A 16,340-nucleotide genomic window follows, 5' to 3' on the forward strand; every position below is an offset into this window, starting at 1 on the left:
GCTATTCCATAGACCATAGAGCAGAAGTATCTCGCTAACATGCTTTAAAATTTTATTTAATTTTCACCAGTTATGTTCGTTAAGTTTATGAAACGTTATTCACAATTCAAAATTTTTAAGAATATAAACTGCGCTTTATTTATATATTTCTTAATTGCATCATATGAGTTGACGTCCTTTTATTGGCGTATTTTTAATTTGTAATTATTTTCAAAACTTATAATTGATTTTTATATTTTCAGGTTAAATCGAATAAATATGACAATATGCCAACAATGTGCAATTAGATGACACCTACGCACTACAGGTAAAATCTCCCAATTTATCTCCTTTTACCTTCCATTTTGACTAAAACTATTTGTAGTAAACAAAACGTAAAAAAATTCACAATTTTTTTTCAAAAATTTATTCACATTTAGGCAGATAAGACGCAAGCGCCGCCGACAGCTTTGATTTTCTCCTCCGCCGATCTCGAAAAGAATTTCGCTTTAACAATAACGGGTTGTTTAGGCAGCAGACCTTTGCCTAGAAGTTTGTAATATCCCTGAAAATAAGCAAATTGATATTATAAGCAAAGTTACAGCTACGGGCGACTTACGGCTTTCACTATGTCTATAACCGGGGCTTTACCGTCCGGATGGTCCTTGTACTTCAGCCTGGTCTGCTCGCTGACCAGCGTCCACAATTTATCTAAATTAATTGCGGGTGCCCACTTGCTGTTCTTCCTTACATGGTAATTTCTCATACCGAGCTGCAAAAGAAATACAGCCACATATCACTGAGTATGAAACGCCAAACACTATTCAAAATCTGCACCTTGCCAAAATAACCCGGATGATACTTGTCAAAATTTATCCTGTGGTGATGCATACCGCCAGCGTTACCCCGCCCACCGGGATGCTTACGGTGTTTACCTGCGAATTCAGAAATAACATTAGAACACCTGGGCCAGTTATTAATGTATATATTTTTAAACGATTAAATGTCAGAAAAAGAACATTAATCAACGAATAGGTATCATACCGCCCGTTCTTCACTTCATCACGAGAACAACATCACTTAAAAAGATTTTGAAGAGCGAAAACAACTCACCGATACGTCCGTGACCGTGGGACACATGCCCCCTCAATTTCCTGGTCTTTTTCTTGTGTGTGGACTGAAAACAATAATCTTTAGTGACAAAATTAAAGGTTATAATAAAATTAGGGAACAGTTTTTAGAAATATGAATTGTACAACTTTGGATAAAATATACCAGTACTATTTTACGTGATTGCAAAAAATACTAGCAAATGATGGCTCGGCAAAAAGGAGATTCTTATCCTTATTTACAAAAATTTTATACCCACCATATTTAAGATACAGGAGTGAAAGAACCACGGAATGAAATTCAAAGAAAAGAATTTGGTAAAGCAAGCAATGTCAGGAAAATTCAATAATTTTTTTTGGCATTAAACGATTAACTATCACCAAAAACAAAAACAAAGTGAGTTTATTTAGAAGCTTTATTCTTAAGCTCAAATTGAATACAAGTGGTGACCATGCGTTACCATGCCTCTCTCTACTTTTTGGCACGATCTTTCGATCGATGAATGAATGGTCGGTTGATCGCAGAAAATTACAAAATCGCGTAACACATTGTAACCATTATTTCTGTAATCTTTTACATTTTTTCATTGTATTAGTAACAGCTTTCTGTCATCCATGTGAACGGGCGAGTGTCCCTGAAGAGTGTGCCCAAAGTACATAAAAATACAGATCATCTGTGCGTAAGTCATCTGCGATTGCGAGTTTTCTAAATTTTCATCACAAAGGAGTACTTACAGATAGCATTTAATCAAACAGGTAAAATCCATAGACGAAAAAGTCGTACTATGTTAGTTATCCGTTCAGTTATTTTAGAGCCGCAATGGGTTGCGATGGCGGAACTATTCCCAGGAGAGATGAGCTTGTCAGGATCAAAAAAAAGCCCGAATCGAAGGATAAAGACGCCGAGCTGGCATTCCTTTGGAAATGTTGCGCGATAACGCAGGAACTTTTGCAGGAGCCTGTGGTGGTTTGCCACCTCGGCAAGCTTTATAACAAAATGGCCCTGATCGAGGCGTTGCTTGACCGAAGCTCATTAGCCGAAGAATTTAGACACATCAGGAGCTTGAAAGACGTGAAGGATTTGAACTTGACGAAGAATCCGGAATATAAAGACCAGGATAAGAAAAACGAGCCGTCTCGCGACGAGTGCGCCCCATATATCTGTCCCGTGCTGGGTTTGGAAATGGGTGGCAAGTTTAGGTTCGTAGCTCTGTGGAGCTGCGGTTGCGTATTCTCCGAACGGGCCTACAAAGAAGTTAATTCACGGACCTGCCACAAGTGTAACAAAACCTTTGAAGATGACGACGTCGTGGTACTTAACGGAACCGTTGACGACTTGGAGCTCATGAAAAAGAGGATGCTCACTAGACAGAGACTGATGAGAGCGGTGAAAGACAAGAGAAAAATTAACGGTGAACTCCAACCTAAAACAATGAAGCAATCGAGCAGTGTTTCGAAGTGTGAGGAGTCCAAACCGAAGAAAATTAAACTGGATGAACCCGTGTCGTCATCCCGAATCGGTAACGTCATTGCCACCGGCAAAGTATCCAAGGCCGAGGAGTTGAGGAAGATGAAGCCCGATTACAGCATCGCAAAAGACAAAAAAGCGACAGACGTTTATAAGTCCATATTCACCAGTCACAAGTCGGAAAAAGAACAGGACCGCGCTCACTGGGTCACTTATAATCCGTTTTATAATTAAATTATTTACCTTTTTGTCGTTTGTATTTCATTGCATTCAATATTCTAAATATTTACGATACTATTGGTTTTATTTCCAACAATATCTGAAAACTTAATTTTGGTGGATGTAATGCCGTGAATAAATACGTGGTTTTACGGTTCTCGTTACTTTTATAAATAAAAAAAAATAATACAAAAACTTTCTTGAATTTTGCGATTGTCATTTTCGGTGATGTTGCCAACCTAGCCTACGTTGCCAACACACATGCCATAAAAACTTAAAATTAGCATAATTTTATTGGATACGTTTACACGCGTAATATAACGCAAATTAATATTTAATTATTTAATATGATAAAATTTTAAATTAATAAAAATTACGGAAAAATAACGACGTAGGCAAAGTTGCACACACACCCTTGGAACCTAAATTCCACGAAATCTATGAAACGACCTCCGTATTCTGTGGTGCTTTCATTATTATGCAATTTAAATGTTTTGTTTTCGGAGATAACGCAGGCCGATTTAAAATTAAATTAACGCACCGAAAGACTTTGGAACGCGCGTTCTTTGATTAGGCTTTGCAATGTCAACACGCATTTATCGTATTAAAAATGTCGCTAAACGGTTGTGGTGTTTATTTGGAGATAGCTTGCTACGTCGCGCTCTTGTTTTTCATGGTGCCCGTCCGAATTCAAGACGAAAACAACCTCCGGCAGCTATTCGATGAGTACCTTACGGAGTTCAATAAATCTTACGGGGACAGTAGCACTTATAACCGAAGGATGAGACATTTCGAGGTGATGTACGTGCAAATTTTTGGGTATTTCAAATAAGTTATTAGCCATGCTTACAGAATTCTTTACAAACCATAAATTTTCTCAACAAAAACCGGTCGAGTAGATCGGCCAATTACGGCCTGACGAAGTTCTCAGATATGTCCCCCGAAGAGTTCCGATCGCAATATTTGGGCCAACGTTATTTTGATGGGAAATTAATACCTGAAATAACTGAAAACAGACGTTCGGCGTTCGCGCTGCCCGAAAAGGTCGACTGGCGCCAGAAACGGGCGATAACAAAAATAAAAAATCAGAACGACTGCGGCGCCTGCTGGGCGTTTGCGGTCGTCGAGACCGTGGAGTCTTTAAACGCTATACGTCACGGAGAACTGGCACAGTTGAGCGTCCAGCAAATGATAGACTGCTCGACGAACAACTACGGTTGCAAAGGGGGCGACATTTGCTCCCTGCTCAGTTGGTTAAAAAGTAATAACGCCAGTGTGGTTAAAGAGTCCGAGTATCCGCTCGTGTTGCGACCGCATAAATGCAGGTGGAACGCTTCTCTTCCGGGGGTACGGATCGATGACTTTGTCTGCCTGAGGTAGGTTTTACCAAAATAAAAAGTGTACCATAGAAGTTATTGTGTTGCTCTTATGTTCCCCAGTTACGTTCTTTATTCTTAAACTCCCAATACTAAAAATGGCAACCGATTTCGCAATTTCTTTAATGCTATGACGTGGAGCTTCACTTTAGTCCTGTAACAAATTATAACATTCGAAATCCTAATGCGGATGTTAATGTTAAACTAACCTTAAAACCTAATTGCAGTTCGCTTTCGCAAGCCGATGATGTGTCTTCTTCTTTTCTTCCTCTTCTGCTTTATGCGGTAGTCACGAAATCGAAATTAGCTTTAACGGTTGGATGGTGCGACAATTGTCGCACGTAAACATAAATTTAATAATACACGTTTTGTTCAGTCTCGTGGGAAACGAGAATCTTTTGCTGACGTTGCTGGCGACAGAAGGTCCCGTTGCGGTTGCCGTCAACGCGCAGACTTGGCAAAATTACGTGGGCGGTGTTATCCAGTTCCACTGCGACGGTGAAGCCGCCAGTCTCAACCACGCGGTGCAAATCGTCGGCTACGACCTGTCGCAAAACGTGCCGCACTATATCGTTCGCAACTCTTGGGGCGACGAATTCGGCGACCAAGGTTATTTGTATATAGCGATCGGAAACAATTTGTGCGGAATCGCTCACGAAGTGGCTACGTTATCTGTGATGTGACGCGTCATCCTATATTAAAAGCTACATTGCATACATTGTAGTTTTCTTTTATCTTTCGTTTGACTAAAGCATGAAAATAAAAGTTCTAACAGTGGACCGGTAAATTCTTATGCAACTGTAACATGCTCAGACGTGGTCCGACCACAGACCACCTATGTAAGCAAAAGTAACAGCGTTCGGCAAAACCTCAAATGTAGTATTTTCGTTTTTCTTGAAAGAGTTTAAAGAAGCAGTAACGCATAGCGTTCGTGGAAGCTTGCGAATAATTATTCGATATATTAGCTGTAGCCAGGGATTTTAATCAAGTGATTTAAATGATTTGAATCGAACTCCTATTTTACTAAATCTTTTTTTATTGAGGCCAACACAAAAAGCACAACGTAAAAATATTACCAATTTCTGTTTACGTTTACGGTTTTTATGATTTCATCCGAAAACATATTTTTTTATAATGGGCAACTGCGGACATTCAACTTTATTACTAATGGCAAAATTCCAGTTTCCATAGAATTAACGAACGAAACGAATACGAAATACTTTTTTATGTATCGTAAAAAATAAAAATAAAATATCTAAAAATTATAAACTTCAACGTAAATAAAATATGTATGAATTCAAATTTTGGCAAGACAAAAATGCCTTAATTTTTTTGAAAACGTTTTTGTGAATACCATAGTTCCACCTTTCACGAGATGGAAAGTTATGTTAGTTATTCTTTTCGCGTTTAGTTCAAGATATAGTCTCTTACTCTATATTTGAGATACTTTAGGTTAGTTTGTTCTATATTTCCGCTATATTATGTATCTACATTTTTTTCATATCTACAATTGAAAAAAATCACATGTGTATAAAATGTGTTTTGTTAATGGTATTATGGCTTCCGTCAAAAGCAAAATTAAATATTAAATATTAACCATACCCAATAGGTTATAATTCCATCACACCCGAGTACCAAATACTGGGAAAGAATGGTCGTAATCGTACAACTAATTGGACTACTGCGCATTACCTTTCCAGTATTTCTCATAGTTTGTTGAAAATAACCTAATAAGTAAGGTATATCTTGATATCCTTAGGATGTTCTGACGAACATCCTACGGACATACGTATCTGATATACTGTGGACGTTCCAATTAGTAACGTCATATATCCTTGACACGTCTTAAGCTGAAACAGTATATCCCTAGGACGTACGCTATGTCCCGTCAGATATAAAATTATGATTTCTTTAAAAACATCGAAGCACTCTAAGGATATTTTGCGGATGAAGGGAACGGGTTAGCAAGACACGGGCTTGAAGCAAACAAAATGCTTTATTAGATACACCACTGCAATAATACACGCTTTTAACAAACTGATATGACGCAATCATCAAATATACTTAAATAGACTTGAAAATTCACTTATCAAATAATAATAAATATAGATGTAAAATATCGTCAACGAACAGTTGCATCGAAATGAAACTAACCGATCGACATAATATATTGCTGATTGCTGAAAAGAGAACGACGCGACAAACCTATTAGATGGAAAACCGACTTACTTTTAAATTCATAAATTGACCCGAACTCTAATGACTAGGCACACTTACATTATATAATAACAAGAAACTGGTCTATATGAAAAATAGAAACCTCCTTCAATAAAGAAACAAATAATCAAAAAATCACTCCGACCTCGGCGCGGTCGGACTGCAACCGTTTTTTTTTTTCAAATTTTTAAAAATACTTTTATCGTTACAACATATAAATTCAAGATATTTTTTTAACAGGACCAACAGTGTATACACGAAATGCTATAGCCAGATAATGTGCTCCGTTTAAATTCGAGTGGGATCACTCTCACTACACTTTTAACATCGTATTACAAAATATCGCAGGACCGCAACACTAATAACTCGCAAAAACCCGTACTCAGTTAATGCTCCCAAGGACGGCATTTGTTGCGCCGAGGCCGTTTGACATTGACGGACGTGACCGACGATGCTAACCTCGATATACTGCGCCCGATCACGGACCACAAAAATCGCCCGGCGTCGCACGTCAAACGACCTAACAGTATTTTTTCAAATTATTCGTTTTTTGGTCCTTGTTCCGTTGAAACATCGCTACGCTTCATAACATTTTTGATTTAACAACGTTCGAGAGAACAGGAATGATTGGCGAACGAGTGGAATGTTCGACGTACTTTGTGGTCCACTGTTTGCGGGTCCGGTCAGGTTTCGATGGGTCTTCATAGGGGTCCGATAAAAATGTACGGTTTCAATTGTGCACGTTACAAAAAAATATGATTTTCGAATCACAACCTTGCTCAGACATATAACGTTACCTAATTAGTCCCAAAAATGTGTTCGGATATTCGACCCTTATGGACCTGCTACCGAAAACCCTACCAGTATAATGGCGGAACGATTTGGGTTGTGGGGGAGGGGGAAGGGGGACAAGAAAGCGCATGCAATTGTAGGCCAAGCAGCCGCGTTTCTCTATAGGCCTCTACTAATACCGTTTAATTTCACCAAATAGTCAACAAGCTCAAAAATATATATTACAATGTATTGCCTCCATTTTAGTATCATAAGTAGTTGAAAGTATGCATCAGTCTTAAGTTCAAATAATTTTCTTTTAGATTAGATTGCGTATGCAAAAATTCCCGGAAACGGAGCTCCGGCTTAACTACAAGCAGTGTCACTACGTCGTCGACTATATTATACGGGGCGTTCCTTAACGTCTGTCAAGAAAAAGCATTACGCAATTATCGAAATCGTTGAAAGTGCCACCTGGCGTACAGAACGCGTTCACCATATGTCACGTATCGGTTCAATCGACAGATGATATTTAGACGTTATGTTTGGGCGAGTTTTGATAAAATGCCAAGCGTTTTCGGTGGTCTGTGGCGAGAGTCGTGAAAAATGTCAATTTTAATTGAATCGCGAATCTTTAAGTCTTTTGGTCGCGGACGTGTTACAAAATATCGAAAACATGACACGATTATGACGGATTAACCGAAATGATCATGCTAGAACTCTATCAAGTGGATAATTATGGGGCTGTTCGTGATGACATAATTTACCTCTTTTTAAAGGTCCTTTCATTTGATTAGTCTGTTTTTTGATTACGACTTAATTTAATACAAATAATAATTATTACTATCGTAAGGTTGAACGAGGTGATAATGTTAGATTACTTTCACTTAAATGTTAAAATATTTAATCGTTTTGTCAGTGCCATTTAAACTGTTTTTTTTTTTAATATTTCTTTTAAAATCATTGGAGTTTCATTACTTTTCCATATCCGCGTGTATTTAATACTTCGATGTGAAGTCTCTGCAACAGCCGGGCATAAGTACCTTAGAAAACGAAAGTTTCACTCCTATTCGCTAAGTTTAGTACATCCACAGATCCTGGAATGGTTACGGGTACGGTTCTATAAGGGTCTGCGGTTTTGGAGTAATAAACAATAGGCAAAATTAATCACGGGGTCAGTTACTATATTTCTGGTTTAAGTATACGTGAATAGAACGCGAAAAGACCTTTAAGCAGAGGTATCACATGGTAACATTTAAGAAAATATTTGAAATGGCGCCCCGCTGTCATTTTGATATTTGCGATAAATTCCGGCGACTACTTTGGCCGTTTCATTCTGTTTGTGAGTTTTATTTTTAACGATCGATACGGCCGCAATGTTCCATAATATAAACGTAATATAACCCGGATTTCAAGAGAAGTGTGCCGTTAAGAGACGCCCAGTGACTAACGATAATTTACCGACATACACTCTCACAAAACTCCCGCACCTTCTCACGAATTTAAGCGGAACGTAACCTTGTCCCGAACATTACGAAAATATTTCGGCCTTTTGGTCATTGTCAAAACGCGAAACTGGCAATCGAGTATAGACGTTTTCGTCTTTTAAAAACTACGCGATAACGGCCGGTCCGTCTCGGAGCTACAAAAATTTGGCATTCGTCGCGCGTGCGAAGGAAGAAGCACATTATCAGGAACCACGGTATCGTGGAATCGGTGGGCGGGGCCCGCACTGAGATATGTGTCGCCGCTACAACGTCTAACACGTAGGTCAAGTACCTAAGTATACACGTAAACACGCAAAAAACTATTGCTATCGAATGCGCGCGGTGAACTCTATGGCAGGAACGTTATTCAACGGACAAAGCGGCTATAGGAATTTTGGCGGGAGCGCCAGACTGACCGGAGACGTCCGAAACGTCGGCTCAACGGTCGCAGCCTTCAAAAAAAATAAACGCGTTCCCGCCCGGCATCACAACAATCAAACACTTAATATATCTATATATTTATATACGTTGATAAACTCGATCTCAGTCCTAACGAATATCTAAAACTACCACCGAATAAAAATAGCAGGGGGGAACTGTACATCGGCAGAACCGATACGCGCGATGACGACGCAACAACTGTGACCGGAATATACGCGACGAATACGGTTTCGCGCATGTTTGCGACCGCTACGTCCGAATAAAATGTCAAACGTCGCCTACGTCACCGTCACAAGGTTAAACAAACTGGACGAATACGGTCCAGTCCAGTTTTCAGTGATTCTAATACAGCGACGATTGAATGGTGGTTGTCTACGAGGCAAACGACTACGCGAAGGATTACCTAGATCCAGGTAAAACCTGGAACTAAGTCCTTTTTTCACTTAAGAATGTTTCTTAAAGTTCACAGGACGATATACCGTTTTTACAATTATTGACTCAAAAATAATTTTCTAGGAAGGCAACACAAATCTCATGTAGATGGTATATAATGGTTGTTTTCCCGGTTTGCGACTTAGTTGTGAATGGTGAATAGTGAGACGGTTGATGCAAAGGATGGCGAAGATGCAAAGGTTGACTACTATGAAATATAGTTTTCTGAAAAATATCTTTCCAATATTCCATCAAGCAGTGATGTCGTGATGGAAAACGCCAGCTACCATTCCGCGCAAGAAGTCATTCGAACTTTTTTGCTTAAAAATTTGTGACAATTCATACACAAAGAAGTTCTTAAAAACGTTTGATAAGAAGTAAATAGTGGACAAGTTGACCATGGAGCGGGGAATCAAAGTTTTCCGTTTTCCACCATATCACCGCAATTTTCATCCGAAAGGACTAATATGGGGACATTTTTTTTTATTTTGATGTAGCCTTCTTTTAATATATATTCTAACGTTGTTTTATAGCTAAATTACTTCTTCATTTATATTTAAAATAAATATTTTAAAGTCAGAATGGATTTTTCACTGCATGGAATCTACACAAATCCGTCAGCTTTCAGCATTTGTATGCACGACGTATCGAAGCACCTTTCGGAAGCGTCATTGTGGGATTTCGAATCTATTTATTGAGAGTTACAAAGAGAAACCCAAGCGACGTGACGTAGGCTCTGGGTTAGACGTTCAAAAAATTTAATAAAGTTAAATACCGGATCATGTGGTAAAAACGGTATATCCTTTTCGAGAACTTTACAGGGATTGAACGGTGGTCGGTTTGTCTACAAAGTTCACGTACGTACGTTTACGTACAACTTAGACCTACGTCCTCTTTTTTTAATAGACCCGACGGTCGCAAATCATGCGCAGTTTTGGCACTTGTGCTTGTATAAACATTTAATTCGTATTGCTAAAAGCAACCGTTGTTTTGCAATTGCGTATCTCGACAATAAGTGCTGGGACGATCACAGTATACATTTAAAAACATCAAAATTGGTGTTCGAGTTGAAAGGCAATCTAATCGCAGGTGTTGCGCGACGTACGTGGACCGTATATTCCGAAAATAATGCGAGCCGAGAGTGTCGTTTGACGAAAAATAAGCGGGAAAACGAATCAGCGAGATGGAGACACTATAACGTGGATGAGGCCCCGTAATTCCAAACGTTCTAAGCGGCATATTGATGTTTTTGCAGGAAAATGATCAAATCGAAACTTTAAAGCTTTCTGTCGGTTGTTATAATACGACCAAAAATATAGTGCATTCATTGCTTTGAATAAAATGGATTTTCAGTTCCGAACAATTAATAAACGTCAAGTGCCAATGGAATGTGAATTATTTAAATGCAATTGAAAAATTTCGAGAGCAAAATACGGCAATAGTGGATTTAGACGAAATGTGGTTCGACACTCACGACACCGTAAAAAAAAGGATGGTGTGATAACAGTAACGAGTGTGTGGATGGAAGATGCCTTATTTTTGTCTGCCATAAACGTCAAAAATTCAAATGTGGATTACCATGAACACATGACCGCGGAAATATTAGAGGACTTGACTTGACAATAAACTATTGCAAAATACTGTTAATGTGTTGGATAATGCCTTGTACCATTCAGCCCAAATTAGAAAAATTCAAAATATTTGAAGAGAGCTGCACGAGAAAAACAACTTCTGCAATTATTAAAAATAAAACATTTCAAATCGATTCGATAGCACAACAAAACCGACATGAAATGTTAAGATTACCCCCGTATCATTGTATATTTAACCCGATTAAGATGATTTGGTCAGAGTTGAAAGCGCATATAAGAAGAAATAACACTGCACCGCAATTTGGTGATAGTGCCATAAACGTAATTCGGCAAGAGGTAGCTAAAATATCAATACAACTAACTGTGAAAAACGAGTAATTAAAGGAAAAAAGTATTTATCGAGAACGATTAGTGGCGGAGTTGATCATTGAAGTAGGTGACAGACAGAAACGATAGTGGCGATTTTTTCAGTGACTGATACTTTATTATTATTATATTTAATATTATTTATGTAGAAATGTAATGAAACGGAATATAATAAATTGTTAATTTGTTCTAAATTTTTATGTACACATTTCAAGAATTGCTCGGCGAAAAATATTGAAAACATATTTATAAACAGTAGGCAAAGTTAATCACGGGGTCGGTTATAAAAGCACTATATTTCTGTTTGAAGTATATCACTGCCTTTAATGCACTTTTGTATCGTGTAAATTCAAATTGACAGAGGAATCCACATACATGACGGTTGCAACGAGATCACGAGGTTTTGAAAATCGCTTTTAAAGATTCAATTTACAATACGCAATCAGTTTGCGGACCGTGATAAAGATCGGCCACGGCATAGAACGTTGAAAAGTTTTTCTACAATCGGATAGACGTAACAAGACGGCGTATACGGGGCGTCTCGGAAATCAGTACAACGATTTTTACGAAAGCTTCGAAAGGGTTGCCCGTCACCTTGGAAAACATTATTTTCGAAACACGTTGACCGTTCCAACGAATCCCGAACGATATCGTTCCGCGTAGGACCAAGGACGCGTACAAAGCACACGAAAATACAATATTTATATACCCAATACGTTCATATAAAACCACCAAAGACGCAAGCAGAGTTTTGGTCGAAACACAAAGGACGAGACATTTGGTGTGAATAATAACAGCCACTCAGTTTACTATTTTACAGTTTTGTTTGGTGTTTCTTTTGGAATATATATATATATATATATATATATATATATATATATATATATATATATATATATATATATATATATATATATATATATATATATATATATATATATATATATATATATATATATATATATATATATATATATATATATATATATATATATATATATATATATATATATATATATATATATATATATATATATATATATATATATATATATATATATATATATATATATATATATATATATATATATATATATATATATATATATATATATATATATATATATATATATATATATATATCGGGCAACTTTTTGATTATGTCTGGTTGTCTGGTTTGAGAAAGCTGTCACTTCGCAAAAACGATTCGAGCACAATCCGCCCAGATTCACGTCAAAGTCAAAACTGATTTTACCCTGCTCCGTATTTTTTTTTTTTTCGCTTTTGGCGCAAAACGAAAACTGCGGTTCTTCATGAAAGCGCATGCCACACCGTAGCATAATTTTGCAACTTTTCGGTTACGCAACGGTTAGGGGAAAAAATGGAGAGTCTGACAGAGTAAAGAAAACAATTAAGGTAAACGTGGGAAAGGCAGAGTGGCGCAAGATGGCATAGTCGATTTCGTCGAACGTCCAATGTGTTGGCAAACTGTCTAAATGTTTCTCTTTTTGCATATGTGGTGATAGAATATATTCTCTTCTTAGTATTCCACGTTGAATACATATTGTTGTCGCTATAATAATTGTAACATATTGTCTTGATAGTTTTGATACATTTGCATTGTAATATATTCGACATCGACACTTGACATCAACTCAAAAGAAGGCTCGTGTTGATTGGTCTATGATATCAAGACAGGATCTGTCATATGATGATCATGGATCATCATATGAACCTGAAAGTACCTGAACCTGAAAGTAACTGCGGGTTTGTTTTTTCAGGAAAATTGGCCACGTTGCAACTGTTTCTTTAGTGAAAGGCAAAACACTCAATTCTGAATGGTACACAGCCATTTGTTGGCCGAAAGTTTTCGAAAAAATTGGAAAAACCAACCGACCAAGACGAATCACTCTCCACGACGACAACGCTAGCTCGCACCGATCAGTGCAAACAAAGAACTTTTTGAGCTCATTTGATGAGCTATCCACCATATAGTCCCGATTTAGCACCTAATGACTTTTGATGCGTTTAAAATGCATGTTGATGATGTTTTACCGAATTCAAAAGTGTATTGATCATCGGGGTGAATATTTTGAGTAAGAATAAAGTCAAAAAGTAAATAAATTAATAAGGATCTCAATATATTACAAGAATTCCTTTCATCGACATACCTTCCCAATTCCAAGTTTTTATGTGTAAGTAATTTTTTACTTTACGCACTCACCATTCAGATGTTAAAATTGTGCCTTGACGAAATCCACGCCATCTTGTCTGCCCTTTCCCTACTACTACCCAACTGGTGCTTTACAAATAATGAAAGTAATAAGTATGGTGTTTGAGGTTATGTTTCGTCTGAACTCTCTTTATGCATCTACTTAATCTGAACGGAGTTCATTTGTCGGCAACCGTGACTTCTCCACCGATAACCGACCAAATTTATGCTTTTATTTCGAATAGTGGTCAAAGCTTATTAATATTACGACGATATTCAAATAACATAACGAATTACGGTGGTACTAAATATGTTAATTGGTTAGTTTCGGTTGGTTATTGTTGCAAAGGAGTCGGCATGTGCTTTACGGATGGTATGGCCGTTCCTACACGAAATAACAATGGATTAAACACTTTGTACTGGTTTCAACAAGCTTAAACGTTTCGGAATTGAATATCTGCGAGGACTGTCCCGTCTTAAATGTCAATCGGTGCAAAGTGATAACATCGGGTTTGGGAAAGGCATTTCCGATAATCACAGTCTGTTAAAGAGGTTCTCTCTCGAGCGCATCGCATCCGGGAATATAGGTGCTCGGAAAAAGTGGACTATGCGGCTAACAAGCGCGCAACTTTTTAACAGTGCAGAACAACAATCACCTATACGAACATGAGCAAAAATTTGATAAAAAATTTTAGGTTATAAACAACGACCGACGCAGCGCCCTCTAGTGGGGACACACCTTTGCGCATTTCTTACGTTTAGACCGACCAATTTCGATACCCACGATTTGCTTTTAACTGTCCACTTTTAACAGTCCACTTATTGTACAAGCGTAAAAAGCGTTTAACTGTTATATTGTACGACCAGAAATATAGTGCTTTAACGATTTAAGTATTTTACGGTGCCTTAATTGCAGATCATCGCAGGACCGTGGTAAAACCCGTCCCCACGGATGTTTATTCTGCATTAAGAAGATTTTTATTTGAAACGTAAACGAACTGTTTTAAATTTGATTAAGCATCGATGCTGCTGGATATTTTCGAATAAATAGAAGCGTTTATTTTAACATCAGGTGATATGTATCGTTCTTAACAGTTTAACCTAAATCGCAATCCAGTAGGTACGTATTTATGTACCTGATTCTCGAGTTTTGGTTAGTTTTGGTTAGTAAGGCTGTTTTCACTGGATAGTTCAAAGAGTAATGGTAAGTACATGTAACAAAATAAATAAAAACTAAAAGTTCAGATTTTCACGAAATTATATATTTTCACAATTGTTTCGACAACACCATGTCTTTATCAAATGTAATATTTACATACTACCTGCTACTATATATAACGAAAAATGACCATAAAACCTTAATTAATGTTGTTTTGAGAATTTAAGTTTAATAATGGAGAGGTATTTAAATCTAATTGATCGTTAAGCAATACATTTGAATGTCTTATTTTGTTAATGTCCATAGCTTCCAACAAATTTAATTTTCTACTTTTTGTGGCTGTATATAAAATATCAAAATTGTCGTCAAAAATATGTTTTTCTGTGTTTAAATGTGCAGAATAATTAGAATCTAGATTATTGTTTTTAAACACTCTTTTATGTTCTTTAATATATATTAATATAAATTTTAGGACATGATCAACCTGTAGACACCTGGATTTTTGAGATTTTGGACACATCGTTTTATTGTTTTTTAAAATTTTCCTATTGTGCTGTTAGTTCGATATTTTGACAAATGATTTGAAACTTTTTCACTGGCCATGGAGATTAACAAAACGAGACATTCAAACGTTCACTGAAATTTAAATACCTCTCCATTATTAAACTTAAATTATCACAACATCAATTAAGCTTTTAATGTCAAATGTCCTTTTTCGTTATATATAGTAGCAGGTAGTTTGTAAATATTACATTTGATAAAGACACGGTGTTGTCGAATTGCGTGAAAATGTGAACTCTTAATTCTTATTTATTTTGTTAAATGGACTTTCATAATGTAAAAGCCACCTCAGTACCTGTACTTATTATACACCATTTATCTTATAGGCAAGTTTGAAAATAATTTTGTATTTTTGTGTCTTCTACGTAGTTCTTCGATTTGTAAACAACAAGTCTTTTTCAAGACTGTAGATTATATACGCTGTAGATAAAGGTACGTCATAAGAATACAGATAAGTATTTATTAGAATCTTACGATTAAACAGTTTTTTAAGGATCCTGTTTTTTAACACTTTAAATTGTGGAGGCTGTGGAATGAAGCACAAGGTGGTAGTCGAACCTAATCACAGCAAATAAAAAAACGGAGCCATATGTCTTCGGATGCTAAACAAATTGTTTTGAATGTTGACAATTTTATAAGAAATTCGGAAGGGAAAGTAGGAGCAGCAAGAATTGCTCGATGAAAAAGATTGAGAACGTAGTTATATTCCGCTTGTTAGTGTAGGTAGATAAATTCCTAAGACGTTCCTAGAGTAATAAACAAGGAGCACAGTTAATCACGGGGTCTGTTGTTAAAGCACTATAATTCTTGTATACCAGTGGACGACATTTTAGTTTGTTTTACTGGTACCGACAGTTATCCAATTTCTTAAATCTTTACTGATAACTTGCAACCCAATATTTAATTTAAAGTAAATCATTAAAATATAAAATTCGATTCCAAAATTCTTCA

At 36.9% G+C, this 16,340-nt stretch overlaps 3 protein-coding genes across 4 annotated transcripts; 2 read left to right on the forward strand and 1 right to left on the reverse strand.

Annotated features, from left to right (window-relative positions):
• Positions 1-379: 379 nt before the first annotated feature.
• On the reverse strand, positions 380-1,407 carry LOC132705000 (large ribosomal subunit protein uL15). The gene is made up of 5 exons (XM_060675382.1): positions 1,349-1,407; positions 1,093-1,156; positions 817-914; positions 599-751; positions 380-544 (listed from the first exon to the last, which is right to left on the reverse strand). Exons 1-5 carry the CDS (start codon positions 1,349-1,351, stop codon positions 416-418), a joined length of 447 nt encoding a protein of 148 aa, XP_060531365.1. The 5' UTR covers positions 1,352-1,407; the 3' UTR covers positions 380-415.
• Positions 1,408-1,676: 269 nt separating this feature from the next.
• Positions 1,677-2,930, forward strand: LOC132704999 (replication termination factor 2). 2 transcript variants are annotated; one of them, XM_060675381.1, is made up of 2 exons: positions 1,677-1,844; positions 1,893-2,930. In XM_060675381.1, the coding sequence occupies exon 2, from the start codon at positions 1,909-1,911 to the stop codon at positions 2,788-2,790; it is 882 nt and encodes a 293-aa protein (XP_060531364.1). In that variant the 5' UTR covers positions 1,677-1,844; positions 1,893-1,908; the 3' UTR covers positions 2,791-2,930. The 2 variants fall into 2 exon arrangements, with proteins under 2 accessions (XP_060531364.1, XP_060531363.1); XM_060675380.1 differs by having other exon boundaries at positions 1,685-1,844; positions 1,902-2,930.
• Positions 2,931-3,094: 164 nt separating this feature from the next.
• Positions 3,095-4,858, forward strand: LOC132704998 (cathepsin O-like). The gene is made up of 3 exons (XM_060675379.1): positions 3,095-3,571; positions 3,628-4,151; positions 4,528-4,858. The coding sequence occupies exons 1-3, from the start codon at positions 3,386-3,388 to the stop codon at positions 4,832-4,834; spliced, it is 1,017 nt and encodes a 338-aa protein (XP_060531362.1). The 5' UTR covers positions 3,095-3,385; the 3' UTR covers positions 4,835-4,858.
• The last annotated feature ends 11,482 nt before the right edge of the window (positions 4,859-16,340 follow it).

Source organism: Cylas formicarius, unplaced genomic scaffold, assembly GCF_029955315.1.
Source record: "Cylas formicarius isolate icCylForm1 unplaced genomic scaffold, icCylForm1.1 PGA_scaffold_7__23_contigs__length_41026272, whole genome shotgun sequence".
Lineage (NCBI taxonomy): Eukaryota > Metazoa > Arthropoda > Insecta > Coleoptera > Brentidae > Cylas > Cylas formicarius.

What these genes read in the sequence shown, in the direction of transcription:
- LOC132704998 (XM_060675379.1), top strand. Translation starts at nt 3,386, where the DNA reads ATGTCGCTAAACGGTTGTGGTGTTTATTTGGAGATAGCTTGCTACGTC. An exon ending in GAAGGATGAGACATTTCGAG is followed by an intron (nt 3,572 to 3,627) that starts GTGATGTACGTG and finishes CCATGCTTACAG; the next exon opens with AATTCTTTACAAACCATAAA. An exon ending in GATGACTTTGTCTGCCTGAG is followed by an intron (nt 4,152 to 4,527) that starts GTAGGTTTTACC and finishes CGTTTTGTTCAG; the next exon opens with TCTCGTGGGAAACGAGAATC.
- LOC132704999 (XM_060675381.1), top strand. Translation starts at nt 1,909, where the DNA reads ATGGGTTGCGATGGCGGAACTATTCCCAGGAGAGATGAGCTTGTCAGG.
- LOC132705000 (XM_060675382.1), bottom strand. An exon ending in CCACGGTCACGGACGTATCG is followed by an intron (nt 915 to 1,092) that starts GTGAGTTGTTTT and finishes CTGAATTCGCAG; the next exon opens with GTAAACACCGTAAGCATCCC. An exon ending in ATCCGGGTTATTTTGGCAAG is followed by an intron (nt 752 to 816) that starts GTGCAGATTTTG and finishes TTTCTTTTGCAG; the next exon opens with CTCGGTATGAGAAATTACCA.